Source organism: Sturnira hondurensis, unplaced genomic scaffold (assembly GCF_014824575.4).
Source record: "Sturnira hondurensis isolate 20B ecotype Veracruz unplaced genomic scaffold, ASM1482457v3 Scaffold0006505, whole genome shotgun sequence".
In the NCBI taxonomy this organism is placed as follows: domain Eukaryota; kingdom Metazoa; phylum Chordata; class Mammalia; order Chiroptera; family Phyllostomidae; genus Sturnira; species Sturnira hondurensis.
Genome location: NW_028079136.1, coordinates 4,869,461 through 4,885,141, shown reverse-complemented (window position 1 = coordinate 4,885,141; position 15,681 = coordinate 4,869,461). Strand labels below are relative to the sequence as shown.

Sequence of the window (15,681 nt, the reverse complement as noted above, 5' to 3'; positions counted from 1 at the left end):
AGCCATGCTCTCCTATAACACCTAACTTATTCATTCTTAAGAATCTTGTTTAAAAGGCACATGTCTATCCTCCTGCCTTGAGAAATGGAGACTCGGTGGATCTAGAGGGGGACCAAGTACCTGTACTTTCTGCTGGCCCACCAAGGCTTCCCAGCAGGGCGGGCTGCATCCCCCACTTTGGGAGTCTTGGGAGAGAAACTTCCCAGAGGCCTGCCTGGGTGAGCTCCTTGTGAAAATGCACACTTGAGCAACTACATGGGCTGGTGTAGCGCCCTGGGCTTTTGGACATAAACCAATTAGAGTTAGGAGGACATCCGGCCCCCTAATTACTCTGATTTAGAGAATTTGGCATCTTTCTGACAATAATTCCATCCACAGAGGGCACTCCTGGTTTGTAACAATAAAATGACATTGGTGCCATACGGCTCAATACCCTTTAAAATCTCCAGAAGCACTCCCTTAAAATAGGTATGAAGAAATTAAATAAATAAATGAGTGAATGGATAAATGCATAGTAGAAAAAAAAAAAAAGGCGGGGGACGGGGGAACAGCCCTGCTTTCCTCTGCTCAGAACTGCCAGGTCAGACCATTGCCCGCCCTGCTGCCCCTGTTGTGGTAGAATGTGTGTGTGTTGCCCTGTGTGCCCCAGAGACAGAAAACCTCTCAGGAACTTTAGCCATTTCTCATAAGCTCCCGTCCACAGAGTTGGAAGCCAGGGAGAAGCAATAAGAGCATAAAGCGTCCTTCTGTCTTTCTGGAGTAATTCCTCCATTAGCTGACGAACAGGTCAACTTCACTTAGCAGGACAGAGCTGTGTACAGGGTCTGCTTGTTCCTAGTGCCAAACACCCAGACTGGGAAACCCTGACCTGCACTTGGTGGGAGGAAGTGGACCGAAACTGTAGGCAGACTGTTCCCCCTGTGATGGGGAGATGGGGAGCCTGCACCCTGTGCCTGTCCCCACTGGCTGCCCTTGACCCATGGGTATGATTATGGAAGCAGGCCTGTGGGATGGGGACCCGCCAGTCAGAGCAGACTCCGGGCCTCTCTGAGTAGAGTAAGTGCAGGGTGGGTGTCAGGAGCCAAAGGCTCTTGTCCCGAGGACAGGCAGCCCCGGATAGTGGTTGGCACACGTGCTGCGCAGCCCGGCTGGGAAGAGTTGACACCAGCTCTGAGCACCAGCCGGGGAGTGACATCAGGACTTTGTACCAAGAGAGACAGGGCTGTGCCAGCTGGATTGGATTGGATTCAGAGCGTCCTGCACTCAGGCCTTCCCTGCACTCATTCTCCTACACCCACAGCACTCCCTCGGCCTTGCTTCCTTCCATGCCTCCTGGCCGCGCCTGTGTGAGCATTGCAGCATGCTACCCCATTCGTTCTCTCAAGGCTGTGAAGGAACCACCACAGGGACCTGGGGCCTGAGGCTAAATCTGAGGGCCCAGTGTGGACATTTTCTTCCCCATGTGTTTATTCTGCTCATCTAATTCTCAGGGCCCAGATGGCAGGGGGGCCTCCAGTGCAGAGTCCACAGCCTCCTGTACGTGTTCCCATTGGAACCAAGGCCAAGGGGATGTTCAAGACAATGGATGGTGCAGAGGTGCAGTTAAAACGGGTCCCCAGAGGATTTCCAGGGCTCCGAGGGGGAGGGGAAAAGAGGTTAGAGCTTTCTGCAGTTTCCAGGTTTCAGTGAGAGCAGCGCTGTTTTTGTCTGTTGCAAATACGGGGCACTGATGTGAGACTTCAGCTCTGCTAAAAACAAGTAAGTGCGTGTAGGTGGGCATGCATGTGTAGGCTCATACATGTAGGCAAATAAACATGCACACATGTGTGCTTATTAATGATGGCTCATAATATGAGCCCTTTTCTGCAAGGTGGCAGCACTTCAAGCAGGACCTCTAGTATTTATTGAGACCCCATAGCAGGGTCTCAATAAATATTTGATGAATGAATGAGTGAGTGAGAAATTGGAGGTGCGTGTTGTGGGGACAGGAAGGTGGCGGGTGAGGAAGGAAGGGGTTCAGTCAATCACGATCATTAGCCAATTAACTTTTGACAGACGGACTGGAGGAGACAACTTCCTGCTTTTTCCTACATGTTTAACACTCTTCCTCCCTCCCCATCTTCCCCGCCCCAATCTCTTTTCCACTACAGCTCTGCAGCGGGCCAGCAGCTTCCAGTCTCCCTCTCCCAGCAGATACCAGAGCTGGAGAAGAAAATTCCAGTCGAGTGAGTCATGAGCTCCCTGGGGGTGGGCAAGAGTTCTCTGATTCATTCTCAGGGACAGCCGTTCTCATTCCTTACATGGCCTCTCTGACCTGGCCTTCTGGATGGGAGGGGCAAGGAAAGAAATACAGGGTTGACTCTGTTTCCGCTGCTGACTAGAGGAGGCACTTCCCAAGGGATCTGGGACCTTCCCTTCCCCCTCAGGTCTCCACTCCAGAGTCATAGAGCCTTAGAACTAAGTTCCACTTGGAAGAGACCTTATTACATCAGCTCCAAGCTTTCTGAAGCACCGATGAGGATTCTGAGGCCCTGAGTCACTGAAATGTTTTGATTCAGTACTTCGGAGTTGAGCTGGAGTTTAACTTCATTCAGTTATAGGCAAAGCAATGAAGGAAGCCACACACACACACACACACACACACACACACACACACACACACCACCCCCTTGCAAGTGTGTGCGCATGCGCAAATACACACTGCTCTACTCCGTTTTTCAGAGCAGGCAGTTGGTCCTCCAATCGCGAAGAAGAGCAGAGTGGATGAGGACCCGGGCCTGCGGTGGATGCCAAAGCAGCAGGCTCCCACTAGGGGGCGCAGCGACCACAGCCTAGCATCCCAGGGCTGCCCACATTTCCTGGGCAGCAATTACACAGCAGGGATTTCCTCGCTGAGCCCGGGAAAGGGGCAGGGATTCTTCCAATTCCAAGTCCATGGCTGCCTCCCACCTCTTCCTGCCCTTACACCCCTCTCCGGACCTTGCTCTGGGAGAGATGATCTCAGGAAAGCCTTGGGTCAGACACAGTTTTCTAAAAATGAAACGTTATTGAAGTTGGAACAGAGTGCTAATTTAGTTGGCTCCTTCCTTCTGAGTCAGCTCCAGTGAGTCATTCTCCCAGCAACCCCCAGACCTGCTGCCTCTCTCACTGGGGTCAGGCCGGGACATGGGTGCCTCTGGGGCTGGATCGGAGCTGCACACCTGGGCAGGACACCTCACCTGGGACAACCTAAAATAACTCTTGATCAGCTTACAGCCCCAGGCAGCAAGAGTGAGGGGAAGGAGCCAAGGACTGTTTCCCGAGGACCTGGGCCCAGCCTTTTCCACAAGCCATCTCTTCTACCCCCACCACATCCCCTCCCCCAGTCATGGGACTTCTGCTTCTATGGGTGGGTTTGTTTGAGTGCTGATTCCATCCCAGTGCTTCCAGTCATCCATACTGAACACCAGCAGAGGGGACTGGGAGCCAGCAGCACAGATGCTGGGACGGGCCTGGAAACCTCAGCCTGTCTTCAGTTATCTCAGGAGTATCAGGCATTGGTAAAAGGAAGTTTGAGGGCAGGCCTTGAGTTTGGACCATTTCTGTGGGCCTACTTCCTAGCATGAGCCTGGCCCAAAGGAGGCGCTAAGTACTTCCTTGCTGAATGAATAGATGAATGAATGAATGAGTTTAGGAGTGAAGAGTGAGCAAATGAATGAACAAACCAGGAAACAAGCAGGCTGGACTGAGTGCAGAAACAAATGAAGCACAGGCATTCAGGCCTGTGCAGGCTGCCGCCCCTAGAGGGCGCTCCAAGACTTTGGGAGTGCTTGGACCATTCCCTGAGCTCCAAATTCTGGGAAGGTATGCCCTGCAGACCCAGTCTCTTAAAATCCTCTGAGCTGAAAGCTGCTAGAGCTATCTTTTTTTTTTTTTTTGTCATTTTCATATTTCCCGAGAGGAAGCCTCAATGGGCAAGCCTAGTCCTGTCATAGAGGAAGCCAAACATGGGGCACTAGCTTCTCTGTTCACTTACTGCCCTCAAAAGGCTGGTTGCCCTTGTGTGGTTGCCCTTGGCATCTTCCTCCAGGTGACCATGTTCATCTGAATGACCTCAAGGACCCAGAGGGCCCAGAGGACAGGCACTGGATCCAGATGAGCTGTGGGACAGCGACCCAGGCTCATCAACCCTGTTTGCACAAAGGGACTGGAAGGACCAGCAGCCCCCAGGACTAAGGCCCCTGCACAGGGCAGAGCAGCCCTGGCTGGCCCATGTCAGGGCTTAACGAAAAGATAGGGCTGGCAGAGAAGGATCTGAGCCGATGAATGGGGACTTCGTGGGAGCACAGGTTAGAGAAATCCTGGCTGGGGTGGGTGAGCAGTGCCCTCTGGAACTGGCCGGCGGTTCAGCATTCAGTGGTGTATTTGTCAGACACCACATGTGTGCTTGGGAATGGGAGGGCAGATGGAATCACTGTTTAGCCAGCATGTAGCATTTTTGCATCCTGCACCGGGCATCTCTCTGTCTCATTTTATTCCTTCAGTCTCCCCTGAAGCAGCAGTAGACTTCTTGCTTTGGGGTGGGGGAAACGGGTGGGGGGTTAAGAAACTTGCTCAGTGTCAGGGAGCTGGTGTGGATGTAAAGGAGGTAGGGTTCCAGGCCCCCCTCTACCATTTTCTGAGGGAACCCAAAGACATCAGCCACCTCGGGCAGGTGCGATTCCCTCTCCCCACTCAGCTCTGCTCTGGCCTCACCTTCCTCTCCCAGGTGGCACCCACCTCCCAAGCAGAGGCCAGAATGGCAGGTGTTTTCTTAGCCCGTCTCCTCAAATTCTTCCCTCTGCCCCACGTTCTCCTGGAGACGGTGTGTGAGGAACGTGCGTGGCAAGGGACCCCACTCGCTGGGGCAAGGGTGGGGACTAGAGAACGGTGGAGAGAGGGAGCAGCTGCCGGGTTAGGCCCTTGTGTACCCCAAGGCTTTCCTGTTGGGCTTGGCTGCCAAGGTGGCCCTGGCACTGTGTCAGAAGGTTCCCAGAAAGCTCCTCGGTGGAATAAAAAGGCAGTGTGTTGAGCTGAGGGGAATTTGAGACAAGTTCAGGGTTTGAGTCAGAAGGTGGCAGAGAGAGGAGACAGAGGGGGCAAGGAAGAGGAGGAGAAGGAATTTGGCAAGAATTTGGCAAGCTGAGCATGAGAAGCTGGGCAACTCACAACTCTTGCCTTTTTAGGTTCGAACTGTCTCACCGTGGGCTGAGATGGGCCCAGGGGCTGAGACGGGAGTTTGGGTAACTGGCTAGCTGCCTCCCCTGCATCAGCTCTGGGCAGCCAGCGGTCTTTCTCCCCAGCAGCTCCTTCCTGTCACCCAGATCTGTTCCCCTGAGTTACCTTTCCCCTCTGAAGCATTCCAGAGAGCTTACCTTTAGGGGACTTCCTGACTGCATGTGCCCAGTGGCCATCTTTCCAGAGCCCGGGACTGGGGAGCCTGCTCCCACAGGCTCGCACGTGTGCATGAGCAAAGCAGGACGGAATGCCAACATCCCCTTGCCTGGTGCCCTGTGAATCTGGGCCTGAAAGGAATGCTTCTTGGGTCAGGGCGTGGCTTTGGTCTGGCCTGGGTGACTCCCAGAGGAGGAACCCCTCTCTTACCCACAGCGTTGGGGACACTGAGGCCAGGGGATTGTGTTGAGTTAGGAAGCGAGCTAAAATCAGAAGGCTGGGCACCTCAGAGGAACATGGGAATGAGTCAGCAGGGAGCCAGGCAGGAGTGGATAGTGACAGACCATGGCCCCGGGCAGCCTTGTGTGCCAGGAGGGTTCATGGGAGAGCTGACTAGGCTGCAGGGTCAGACAGTGATGGGCAAATGCAAAACGGAGCATGGCGCCTTCTGAATCCCTTTGAGGGCAGGTTCCTGAGATGGCTCACAGTGTGGAAACAAAATGCTTGCAGCGTTAGGTGCGGGGACCTAGGGGTGTCTGTGAGCGGGTGTGTGCCCTCAGGAGAGAAGGGAAGGTGAGAGCGGGAGAACAATATTGACCTTCTAGGCTACCACTGTCCGAATTCTGCTGGCGCTGAACAAATCAATTTCAGACATCCCCGCCCGCGCCCCCCCCGCCCCCCCGTGGAACCAGGCTTGTCCTCTCAGCCTTGTCCACACTCCTTTCTCATGGTGCTCTGAGCGCATCCACTGCACCTCGTCTGTTCCCAGACCAACAGAGGCTTAGCCTCACTCCATGTGCTTCAGATGGTCTGATACTCATCATAACCTCCCTCCCGTGTGTTCTCTGAAAACCCCACACGGACCCTCTCACCTATGAGCCCCTCGGCACCCACGTGAGAAGGAAGAGCTGTTTCGCAAGTGGCAACTGCCTGTCCTGTCTGTGCCCACCGCTAGCGATGCAGCCTCGGCCTTGTGTGGGAAGAGGCCACAGGTGGTTTACTGACTAAGTGGTTTAAGTCGGCTCCAGGCTCCAGCCACAGTGGCTTGAGGCAGGCCAGTAGTGTTAGCAGTAGATGACCATTTCTAAGAAACACGGGGGCGGGGCTTCCTGTTTCAATTCTCAGGAATGTTCTCACAGGAGAGCAAGGCACTGAGGCTCCTCGACGTTTCTTCCTGAGACCCCCATAGGCGCTCCCGTCCCTGCACGTCTCAGGCCATGGGCCTCGGGGCCTCGAACCCATCTCTGATTCTTCCTCCCTCGGCCTCTGTAGAGTTGGTGCTCCCAGCCTCCTCTTTTCACCGAGAAATAAGGTAATAACCACTCTGTAGCTGAGCGTGTGTTCTTTCCTTGGTAGGTTTGACACCAGTGAACCACCAAAGAACTGCATCGCCTCCCCGGGAAGCTTCTCCTTCTGCTTCTCCTTCTTCATCCTCTTCTGCCACGTCATCCCCAGCATCCTCCTTGGGCAGCGTCACAGGCAGTGCTCTGGACAGTTCCTCCCTGCCCCAGGTAGGCCACCCACAGGGCCCTGCACAGGTGTTAGGGAAGTGAGCTGCCTCTGTGCCTCCCACTTCGACACTTAGCTCTTGTTTGTTAGTGCTGTTAGGTTTCTCACCCCATGTGCGAAGCCAGGGCCTCCTTCCAAGTCCCTTTCCCAGAAGCTCATCCTGCTCCTTCCCCGAGGGTACTGAGGGCGGGCGCAGACTTCAGGGTACCTTTGGGAGGAGCTGAGAATCTTGGAAGCAGCATTGCTTTTGTACAGAAAATGGCATCTGTGAGAAATGCAAGGTTGGACTCTTTCATTTCATGTGAGTTTATCAGGCCTCTGGGACCCACTGGACCCTGCTCTGGGCTCTGGAAAGAGGGTGCATGAGGCAGAAAGGGCACCTGCTCCCGTGAAGCCCCTGTGCCCTGACCTGCCCCCCGGCCATGGCTCTCGGCAGGGCACAGCCACGCCTTCTACAGTCTGTCTGTGGTCTGCCTTTGCCAAGGGCCAAGTTCCTGCCATTCCTAGAAAGGGCTGCTTTCTCAGTGGTGGGTGGGAGCACACATCAGGGGTAAAAAGTCACAGGAAGGTTGTAGCAGCCATCCTGCTACCACAGCTGCAGCCCAGGGGCCTTCGAGGAGGAAGTCTTTGCTTCGTGGTACTTGGAGGAACATACCTGTGTGTGGAGTGTGCCTGCTGGTAGGGACCCTGGCTGGGCAAGCCAAGCCTGTGTGCCTGACCACCCAAAGGGGCCGGGCCAGCCCCACCATCACTGGCCCAGGAGCTTGTCCATGTCTTTGTCTTACCTTCTGGCTTCCTACCCACCTAATCCAAGACCCAGAAAAGCCTTTGATCCATGCTGATACGGGGCTCCAGGCAGGTCCCAGCAAGTCCCAAGGTAACCGTGCAAATGACGAGCTGCCCTCTGAAATGATCCTAGGCAGAATTCTTTTTGACTTTGGGTATCTGAGACCTGGAGAAAGGGAGTGTGGGGGCTGTAGACTGAGCTGTGCCTTCCTCATAAAAATAAATGGTAGAAATGTCTAAATCCCTGCAATTCCCCCCCCAGCAGGTCTCAAGAGGTCATTTCAGTCCTTCCACCCCAATCTTTCTGAAGCAAGCCAGAGCCCAAGGAGCACCCACAGAAATCCCTCTATATCTGCCTCATGGCCAGGTGCTAGAGCGGGCAGAATACTGCCTGGTAAGGCCTGGTACAGATGGCCTTGCAGGCCCCAGGCCACCCAGCCCTGCAGAGATGGCCTCCGATGGCTGTCAGGACCCCAGAAGCATCCACAGAGGCCCACACGTCATTGCCAGGAAGGACAGGTGCTTGCCAGACCCAGAGCTGCCTCCCAGGGCTGGAGAGAACTCAGGGGAAGGCAATGGCGATTCCCAGAAGGGAGAGGAGGGTGGTTCAGAGCTGGCAGAGGGCAAGAAGTTGGGCTTGAAGAAGTTGGCACTCACTCAGGAGCAGAAGACCAGGCTGCTGGATTGGAATGACTTCAAACCCCAGAGCCTGCCCGTGGAAGGTGGGCTGCAGCTTTCGCAGAAGAGTGCCGACGATGGTAGAGGCCGCCGTGTGCTGAAACCAGTCCGCCCCTTGGTGCTCCCTAGGGCCGGGAGAGAGACCCCGCCGGCCCAGGCAGAGGCTCAGGAGAAGAAGGGGACCCCAGCTGAAAGGACTCCAGGGGAGCGAAGCGTGGCTCCCCCCAAGTCCCCACTGAGGCTCATTGCCAATGCCATCCGAAGGTCGCTGGAGCCCCTCCTCCCTACCTCGGAAGGTGGGAGGAGGCCCTGGACCAAACCAGAATCACTGGCTTTGCCCACTGGCCAGCCACAAGCTTGCCTTCGTTCGTTCAGCCTTCGGAAAACCAGCCCCAGTAAAGACTGGGACCAGCAGTCCCCCAGAAGAGACATGGCCAGCAGGGCCTCAGCGCTCTTCTCCCTGGGCACCCTGCCCGCCAGAGCTGCCCACACCTCCGCCCTTGGCCTTCCTCACCCTGCCCTCCGCTCCCGGAGTTTGCCCAACCGGCCTTCCAGGACATTCCCTGCATTTGCGTCCCCGCCCTGCAACAAGATGGAAGATGTCCCCATGCTCCTTGAGAAAGTGAGTCTGCAAGAGACCTTCCCAGATGCTTCCAGGAGTCCAAAGAAAAAAGTCTCACTCTTTTCGGCTCTCAGACTCAAAGACAAACCCTCTGAGAGCCCCCTCCAAGACTCCAGACAAAGAAAGGACCTCCGTGACCTCTTTAGCATCCCCAAGGGGAAGGTGCTGCCTGTGGACCGCGCCCCGGCCCTGGAGAAGCAGGTGCTGCCTGTCGGTCTCCCGGGCCAGCGGGCCGGTCCTCCTTCTCCAGAGCGCGATGCAAGTAAGTGGCTCTTTCCTCACCAAAGGCTGCCATCCGTGCCCGGCAGGTAGTGTCCTTCCTGGGTTCGCAAACAGGCATCTCACACTTTGTTTTGCTTCTCAATTCAAATTCTGCCACAAGTAGAAAAACTTGAATTTGAAAAATATGAAAAATCGAATTTGAAATTATGCTATAGAGTTTTGAAAGAGATAATTAACCATAGTGTCACCACATTCCCACTCACTGTTCATATATACATTTTGTATACATAAAAGATGCACTAAATTTTGCATCTTCTTAAATCAACATTATTTATAGGTATTAAGCCAATTGCCTCATAGTTTACATAAATGTGATTTAGTGGATATAGAATAGTCTACCTAGTGGCTGCGTTATTTAATGAACTGATTGTTATGGTTAAACTTACTGACATATATATAAGATATATATAAATTATATATATAAATATACTTATGTATGATCTTGGGTGGACATTTTTATGCATATAGCTTTTCCTTTCCTTTGAATAATTTTTTTAGGATAGGTTCCAAGAAATGAGATTTCTGGATGAAAATGTGAATATTTTTAAGATTCTCAATTTGCACTGACAAATTGCTCTTTAAAAGAGAACCCTGTGTGGGTGAAGGATACGTGGGATCTCTCTGTGTTATTTCTTACAACTGCATGTTATAAATTTCAATTAAAACCTGGAAAAGGCACCAATTTATATTCCGCCACTAAAGTGGGGAAGTACTTCTTCCAGCACACTCTGCATTGGGTATCATAGGTTTTAAATACACCTACTTTACCAGCCAAAAAATGGTGCCTCAAAATAACATTGAATGTAAGCTGTAAACGAAAACAAATTTTCTATTAATTGTGCTACTTTCAAACTTGTATTCTTTTATTATTAGCTAAAACATGTTTACTTATATTTGCTTACCAATTGAACCTTAGGCTTTTGTGTTTAAAAGTTGTATGATTTTGTAATTATAAAATTAATTAATATGTTAAGGAATCAGGATAATTCAACAATATGTAAATATCTCAGAAAAGTAACTTGTATTCTCTCTCACCTTCTGGCCAAAGTTTGGGGTGTGTATATGTGTGTGTGTGTGTCTCCTTAGAGACAGTTTGAACACTCACATGATTTCTTTTCTGCTGTTGATATTTGTCTGATTGCTTTAAACAAACTGTGAATCTACTATTCCTAATCTACTATTGTTAAGCAAGTTTGTTTTTCTTTATTTTTTGATGATTCCTTTTCTTATTTAACGCTTATTTTAGAACTTAAGTTTTCAAGCAAAAAAATATTTATCTCCTTTGGTGACTTAGCCCAAAAGCTATGTAGATCAACAAGAGATTTTATTTCCAGCCAAGTTCAGTATAAGCATGCTCAGGCTGAAATATAACTACAGCCAATATATCACAGCATAAACCTGAATGTATTGCATGTGTTTGGGTAGATAATCCATTCACGTGGTTCAACATGAAAGGGTGCAAGAGGCACCGAATGTCCTATCTTCCTTCCTGGTCCCCAGGCCGCCCAGGTCCCATCCCTGATGCCAGGTATTATCCCCAGGTTCTTCGGCTTTCTTCCAGACAGGACTTACAAATACACAAGCAAATTTACGTATTTTCCTTTTTCCACAACTACTAGCATGCTAGCGTGTGGTACACACTTTTTTCCACTTTAATTTTGTTTTGGAGATCATTCCATACTAGTGCCTAGAGAGCTCTCTGCTTTGTTTTATAGCGACGTGGTATTCCATTGTGTGCGCAGGTGCTGCAATTTAAGTGGTCAGTCTCCTGTGATGGAAAGTTCAAGTCATTGCACATCTTTGCTATTGCAAACTGCACACAATAATGAAGAATTTAGGCCATTGGATGTATGTGTGGGAGTTTATCTGTAGGGTAAATTCCCGGAAATGGAAATGCTGGGACAAAGGACGTGTGGATTGAGAATGTTGATGGCTGTTACCAAGTTGCCCTCCATCACAGGGGTGCGGTTCACACTCCCAGCAGCGAAGTATGAGGGTGCTGTTTCTACAAAGCTTGTTACCCAACCTTTAAAAAAAATCTTTACCAATCTGATAGATGATTAAACATGTTTTGTTTTAATTTTGCTTATTGATTTTTAGAGAAAGAGAGAGGAAGGAAGACGGGCGGGGGAGACAGAGAGACACATAGATCTGTTGTCCCACTTATTTATGCCTTCTTGGGTTGATTCTCGTATGTGCCCTGACCAGGGATCAACCTGCAACCTTGGATTTCCCGGGGCGATGCCCTAACCAACCGAGCTACCCGACCAGGGCAAGCGTTTTTCCATAGTCACTTGTATTTTCTTTCTGTGAACTGTTGTTTCTGTTCTCTATCTAGTTTTCTGCTGGGTTGTTGGTATTTTTTTAAGGATATGTAGGGACTATTTTAAAAGGGAAATTTAGCCCTTTTTTGTGTGACGTGAATTACAAATACTCCTCCCAGTGTTTTGTTAGTATTTAACTTTACTTATGGTGGTTTTTGTCGTGTGAAAGTTTTATTTTTATATAGTAGTTGTAAGCAACTTCTCATTTTATGGTTTCCGGGCTTTATATAGTAGTTCAGAAAGAGCGTCATCCAAGTTTACAGAATTTTCTTATATTTTCTTTTAGTCTTTTGTTTGTTTTTAATTTTTTACATTTAAGTATTTATCTTTTTACTAGTGTAAAATATGAGATATGGATCCAACCTTATTTTTTTAGATACTTCCCCAGTTATCTTCACATAATTTTGTGAATAATTCATCTTTTTCCTCCCTTATGTGAGAGGACATCTTTATCAAATATCAAATTCCAGTACCTGGACTGATGTCCACACCATTTATTATATTCTGTTGAGTTGTCTTTTATGTATTGGTACCACACTGTTTTAATTATTTTACTTTATACTTATATGTATTTTGAAATTTGTGTATTTTACTATCAGATAGAAAGAGTATTCTATTATTGATCTCTTTTAAAAATGTCCTGGTTCTGCTTGCTTGTTTGATGTTCTGTATGAATTGAGGCTCAGCCTGTCTACGTTCCACAAAGAAAAATCCTACCAAAACTTTTATGGGATTGAGTTACGTTTACAAACTAACTTGAAAGAATTTACAACCTTATGATATGAATTGACTTTTTATTTGTTCCTGTCTTTTGTGACCCTCAGGAATATTCTAAACTGTAAATGAAGTTGCTTTTACATATTTATCATTAAGTATTATTAGATTTGTTTAATTTTTGTTGCTGTTGTACATAAAATATCTATATTTTACCTTGCTACTATTGGTTGTGTGCATGAGAGTTATTGATTTCTATACAGGAATTTTGTATCCATCCATTTGACTGGATTCTCTTTGCTTGTAAAATTTTCCAGTGAATTCCCCTGGGTCCTCCCCAAAATACACAATCATAACATGTGCACACAATGACCATTTCACCTCTTGTTTTGAAGTCATGTGCCTCTGACTTGTGCTGTTTCCTTAGTTACTTTGGTTTCCAGGATCTTTAGAAACAATATTAAACAAAAACAGTGATAATCATTTCATTGTTACATTTCAAACTTTAGTGAGAATGCATCTCATTAATGACAATAACGTTTTCTCGGTTGGCCCAGGTATACATCCTTAACCATTTTAAGGAAAGAGCCAGCTAGTCATGTCTTATTAAAAGTATAGTCGGTCCTCGAACAACATGGGAACAACAAGGGTGGGAGCACTGCAGATTCACTAATATGCAGATTTTCTCAATTGACTCAGGCAGTTCACAGCTGGGTTGTCCCCGGGTCAGCTGGGGAATGGGAATCCAAGTGTCAGAGGGCCAGCTTAAGGAAGATGCCAAATTTCCACTGTGTAGGGAGGTGCTGGGTGCCTCCATCAAGGTCAACACAAATGGATGTTGAATTTAATTGAATGTCATTGTAGCACATTTTGAGATGACCGTGTCGGTTTTTTTCTTATTTTGATTAATATGAATTTATAGTAGATTTACTGATATTGAACTATCCTTGCATTGCTGAAATAAATACCACTTGGTTATGATGTTTTATTGTTTCAATATACTTTCCTATTTTCTAATATTTTAAGATTTTGTATCAAATTCCTAGGTAAGATTAGCCTTTAGTTCATTTACATCACACATATATGACTTCTGTTTGTGCTCATCACAGCAAGTTGGGGTGCATGTGTTTTCCTGATCTGGCTCTGGCCGGCTGGTTGCCTTTGTTTATATTCATTAGGGAAACCCTGTGACTTCCTTGGCTGGGACAGAATGGGAATGTAGAGAGTGGAACTAGGGTAAGGCTGACCAGGGGTGGAAATGGCGTCCGGGCCCATCTGGTAGGAAACCTTTGTTTCTCTCCAGTGAGTTTAGGTCAATATCATAACAATGTTATGATGGTACCTACCCTATCAGATGAAACCCACTAGTTTCCTTTTATTTCCCTACCGCTGACCAACCCACCAAACGCACGGCACATAGACACTGCCCTCTCCACAGTTAACTTGTGCGCATCACGCAATGGAGCGAAAAAAATACTCAAATACAAAGTGAGAAACTTTCAAGTCATTCCAATTGAAGTGCCTTGAATTTGTGATCCCTTGAATAAGAGCCAGCTGAAATTTAATTTTTCTTATGTTTTTGCAACACAACTTTCTATAATATTATACATAAACTCAAAGTGTTTAAATTACTTAGGAATATATACCTATTTCAAATACTTACCAGTGTCTATTTTATACAATTTTAATGCTAATTATTATTCTTATGTATAATTAAAGAAGGTACCCTGAGAACATCTCCTTTTTATTTTTGCATAAACCTTTTTTTTGCACTATTAGTGAACCATACATACAATAAAGTACACAAATGGTGGATTTTTACAAAGTGCACGTTTGTGTAACCACTTCTGAGATGGAGACAGAGGACACTGCCAGCCCTCAGAAGCCTCACTCACGCTGCGCCCCAGATACAGGGGCCGCCAAACAAAAGCATTCACCATCTGACTTTTATCATCATAGATTTCTTTTCTGTTTTTTTGACTTTACGAAAATTGAGTCATTCAGTATTGGGGTAGGCAAAACTCTAAGAGGGCCCCCTGCTTCCCACCCCTGGTGTGCTTGCCTAGGACCATCCTGTCTTCCTTCGTGAGTATGGAGGGAAGGTAGACATGATGGACTCCACCCCCACGATTAGGTGATGGGCTTCTGCAAATGTCACTGAGTTCCAACCCAACCGACTTTGAAGTATTCAAAAGGGAGGTTATCCTAGGTAGGCCTAACTTCATCTGGCAAGCCATTAACAGGGAATGGACCATTCCTGAAGTCAGATATTCACAGTGTGAGAGAGACATGACTCTGCTGGCCTCAGAGAAGTAACCTGTGACATTGTAAGGGGGTACTGGGAACAGGAGGACTCTAGGAGCTACAATCAACCTCCAGCTGACAGCAGGCGAGAAGGCAGGGCCCTGTGTGCTGTAACCAGGAGGAGCTGAATTCTGCCAGCAACCTGAATAAGTGGGAAGAAAACCCTGAGCTGCAGATGAGAATCCAGCCACGCAGACCCTGTGACTGCAGCATTGGGAGACACGCGACCCAGCTGAGCCATGCTTGCACATGTGACCTGCACAACCGTGCAATAATAAATGGGTGCTATTGCAAACTGCTAAATTTGTTTTTGCTGCTTCTCCACACTTTGGGGTGTGACCTCTTTCATTAAACATTATGTGTGTGGTGGGGGGTGATTTATTCGTATAGTTATAGGCAGTGGTGGTTCACTCTTTTCCTTGTGTGACTATGCCACAGTTTATTTGTGCGTTCTGTTGCTGGGTGCTTAGGCTCTTTTCAGTTGTTTTTATTGTGAGTGATGCAGCTTTGAGCACTCGTACATATCCTTTCTGTTGGTTATTACCAAAGATAAACAAAGGCAGATACTAGTTAAAGTGGTAAAGATAGATTTTGATTAGTAATACACTACTGCAGTAGGGAAGAGAGTCCAGCATGGCCTGAACTCAGCTTTGATTTTTGCAGAGAGGCACGGTGATCTACAGGGAGAATGAGGGAGTCAGGAGGGGGCCTAGTGGGGAGACCTGCAGAGTGAAGGAAGTGAAAAAAGTTACAAAGTACACTTTGTAACGGATCGTGCCAGCTGCCTCTGTTAGCTGGTTATTACTGGTGTTAGGACTCTAGCCTGCCACTGAGACTGTGAGACAGAGGCCCTATGCTTCCTGGTGATGGCATTCGGAAGACACTCTTCAGGGGTAGTGGATACATGTATATCTCAAAGAGACAGAGGAAGGATTCTCAATTGTAAGTCCTCTAAGTAAACTCTAACAAAGGGTGGGTAGCCAGGGGCCTGTCTGAAGGTGGTGACTCGAACAGGAAATTCTTTTGTCAGCCTTGAGTTTTCTCAGCTCC

General features: G+C 48.4%; 1 protein-coding gene across 1 annotated transcript in view; it reads left to right on the top strand.

Annotated features, from left to right (window-relative positions):
- The window catches only part of MICAL2 (microtubule associated monooxygenase, calponin and LIM domain containing 2), a 209,057-nt gene that overhangs the window by 153,869 nt on the left and 39,507 nt on the right, over window positions 1-15,681 (top strand). Inside the window, exons 28-30 of the mRNA XM_037050057.1 lie at window positions 2,151-2,225; window positions 6,769-6,923; window positions 7,970-9,269. Of these exons, the coding sequence (XP_036905952.1) occupies window positions 2,151-2,225; window positions 6,769-6,923; window positions 7,970-9,269 (1,530 nt within the window). The remainder of the gene's footprint in view (window positions 1-2,150; window positions 2,226-6,768; window positions 6,924-7,969; window positions 9,270-15,681) is intronic.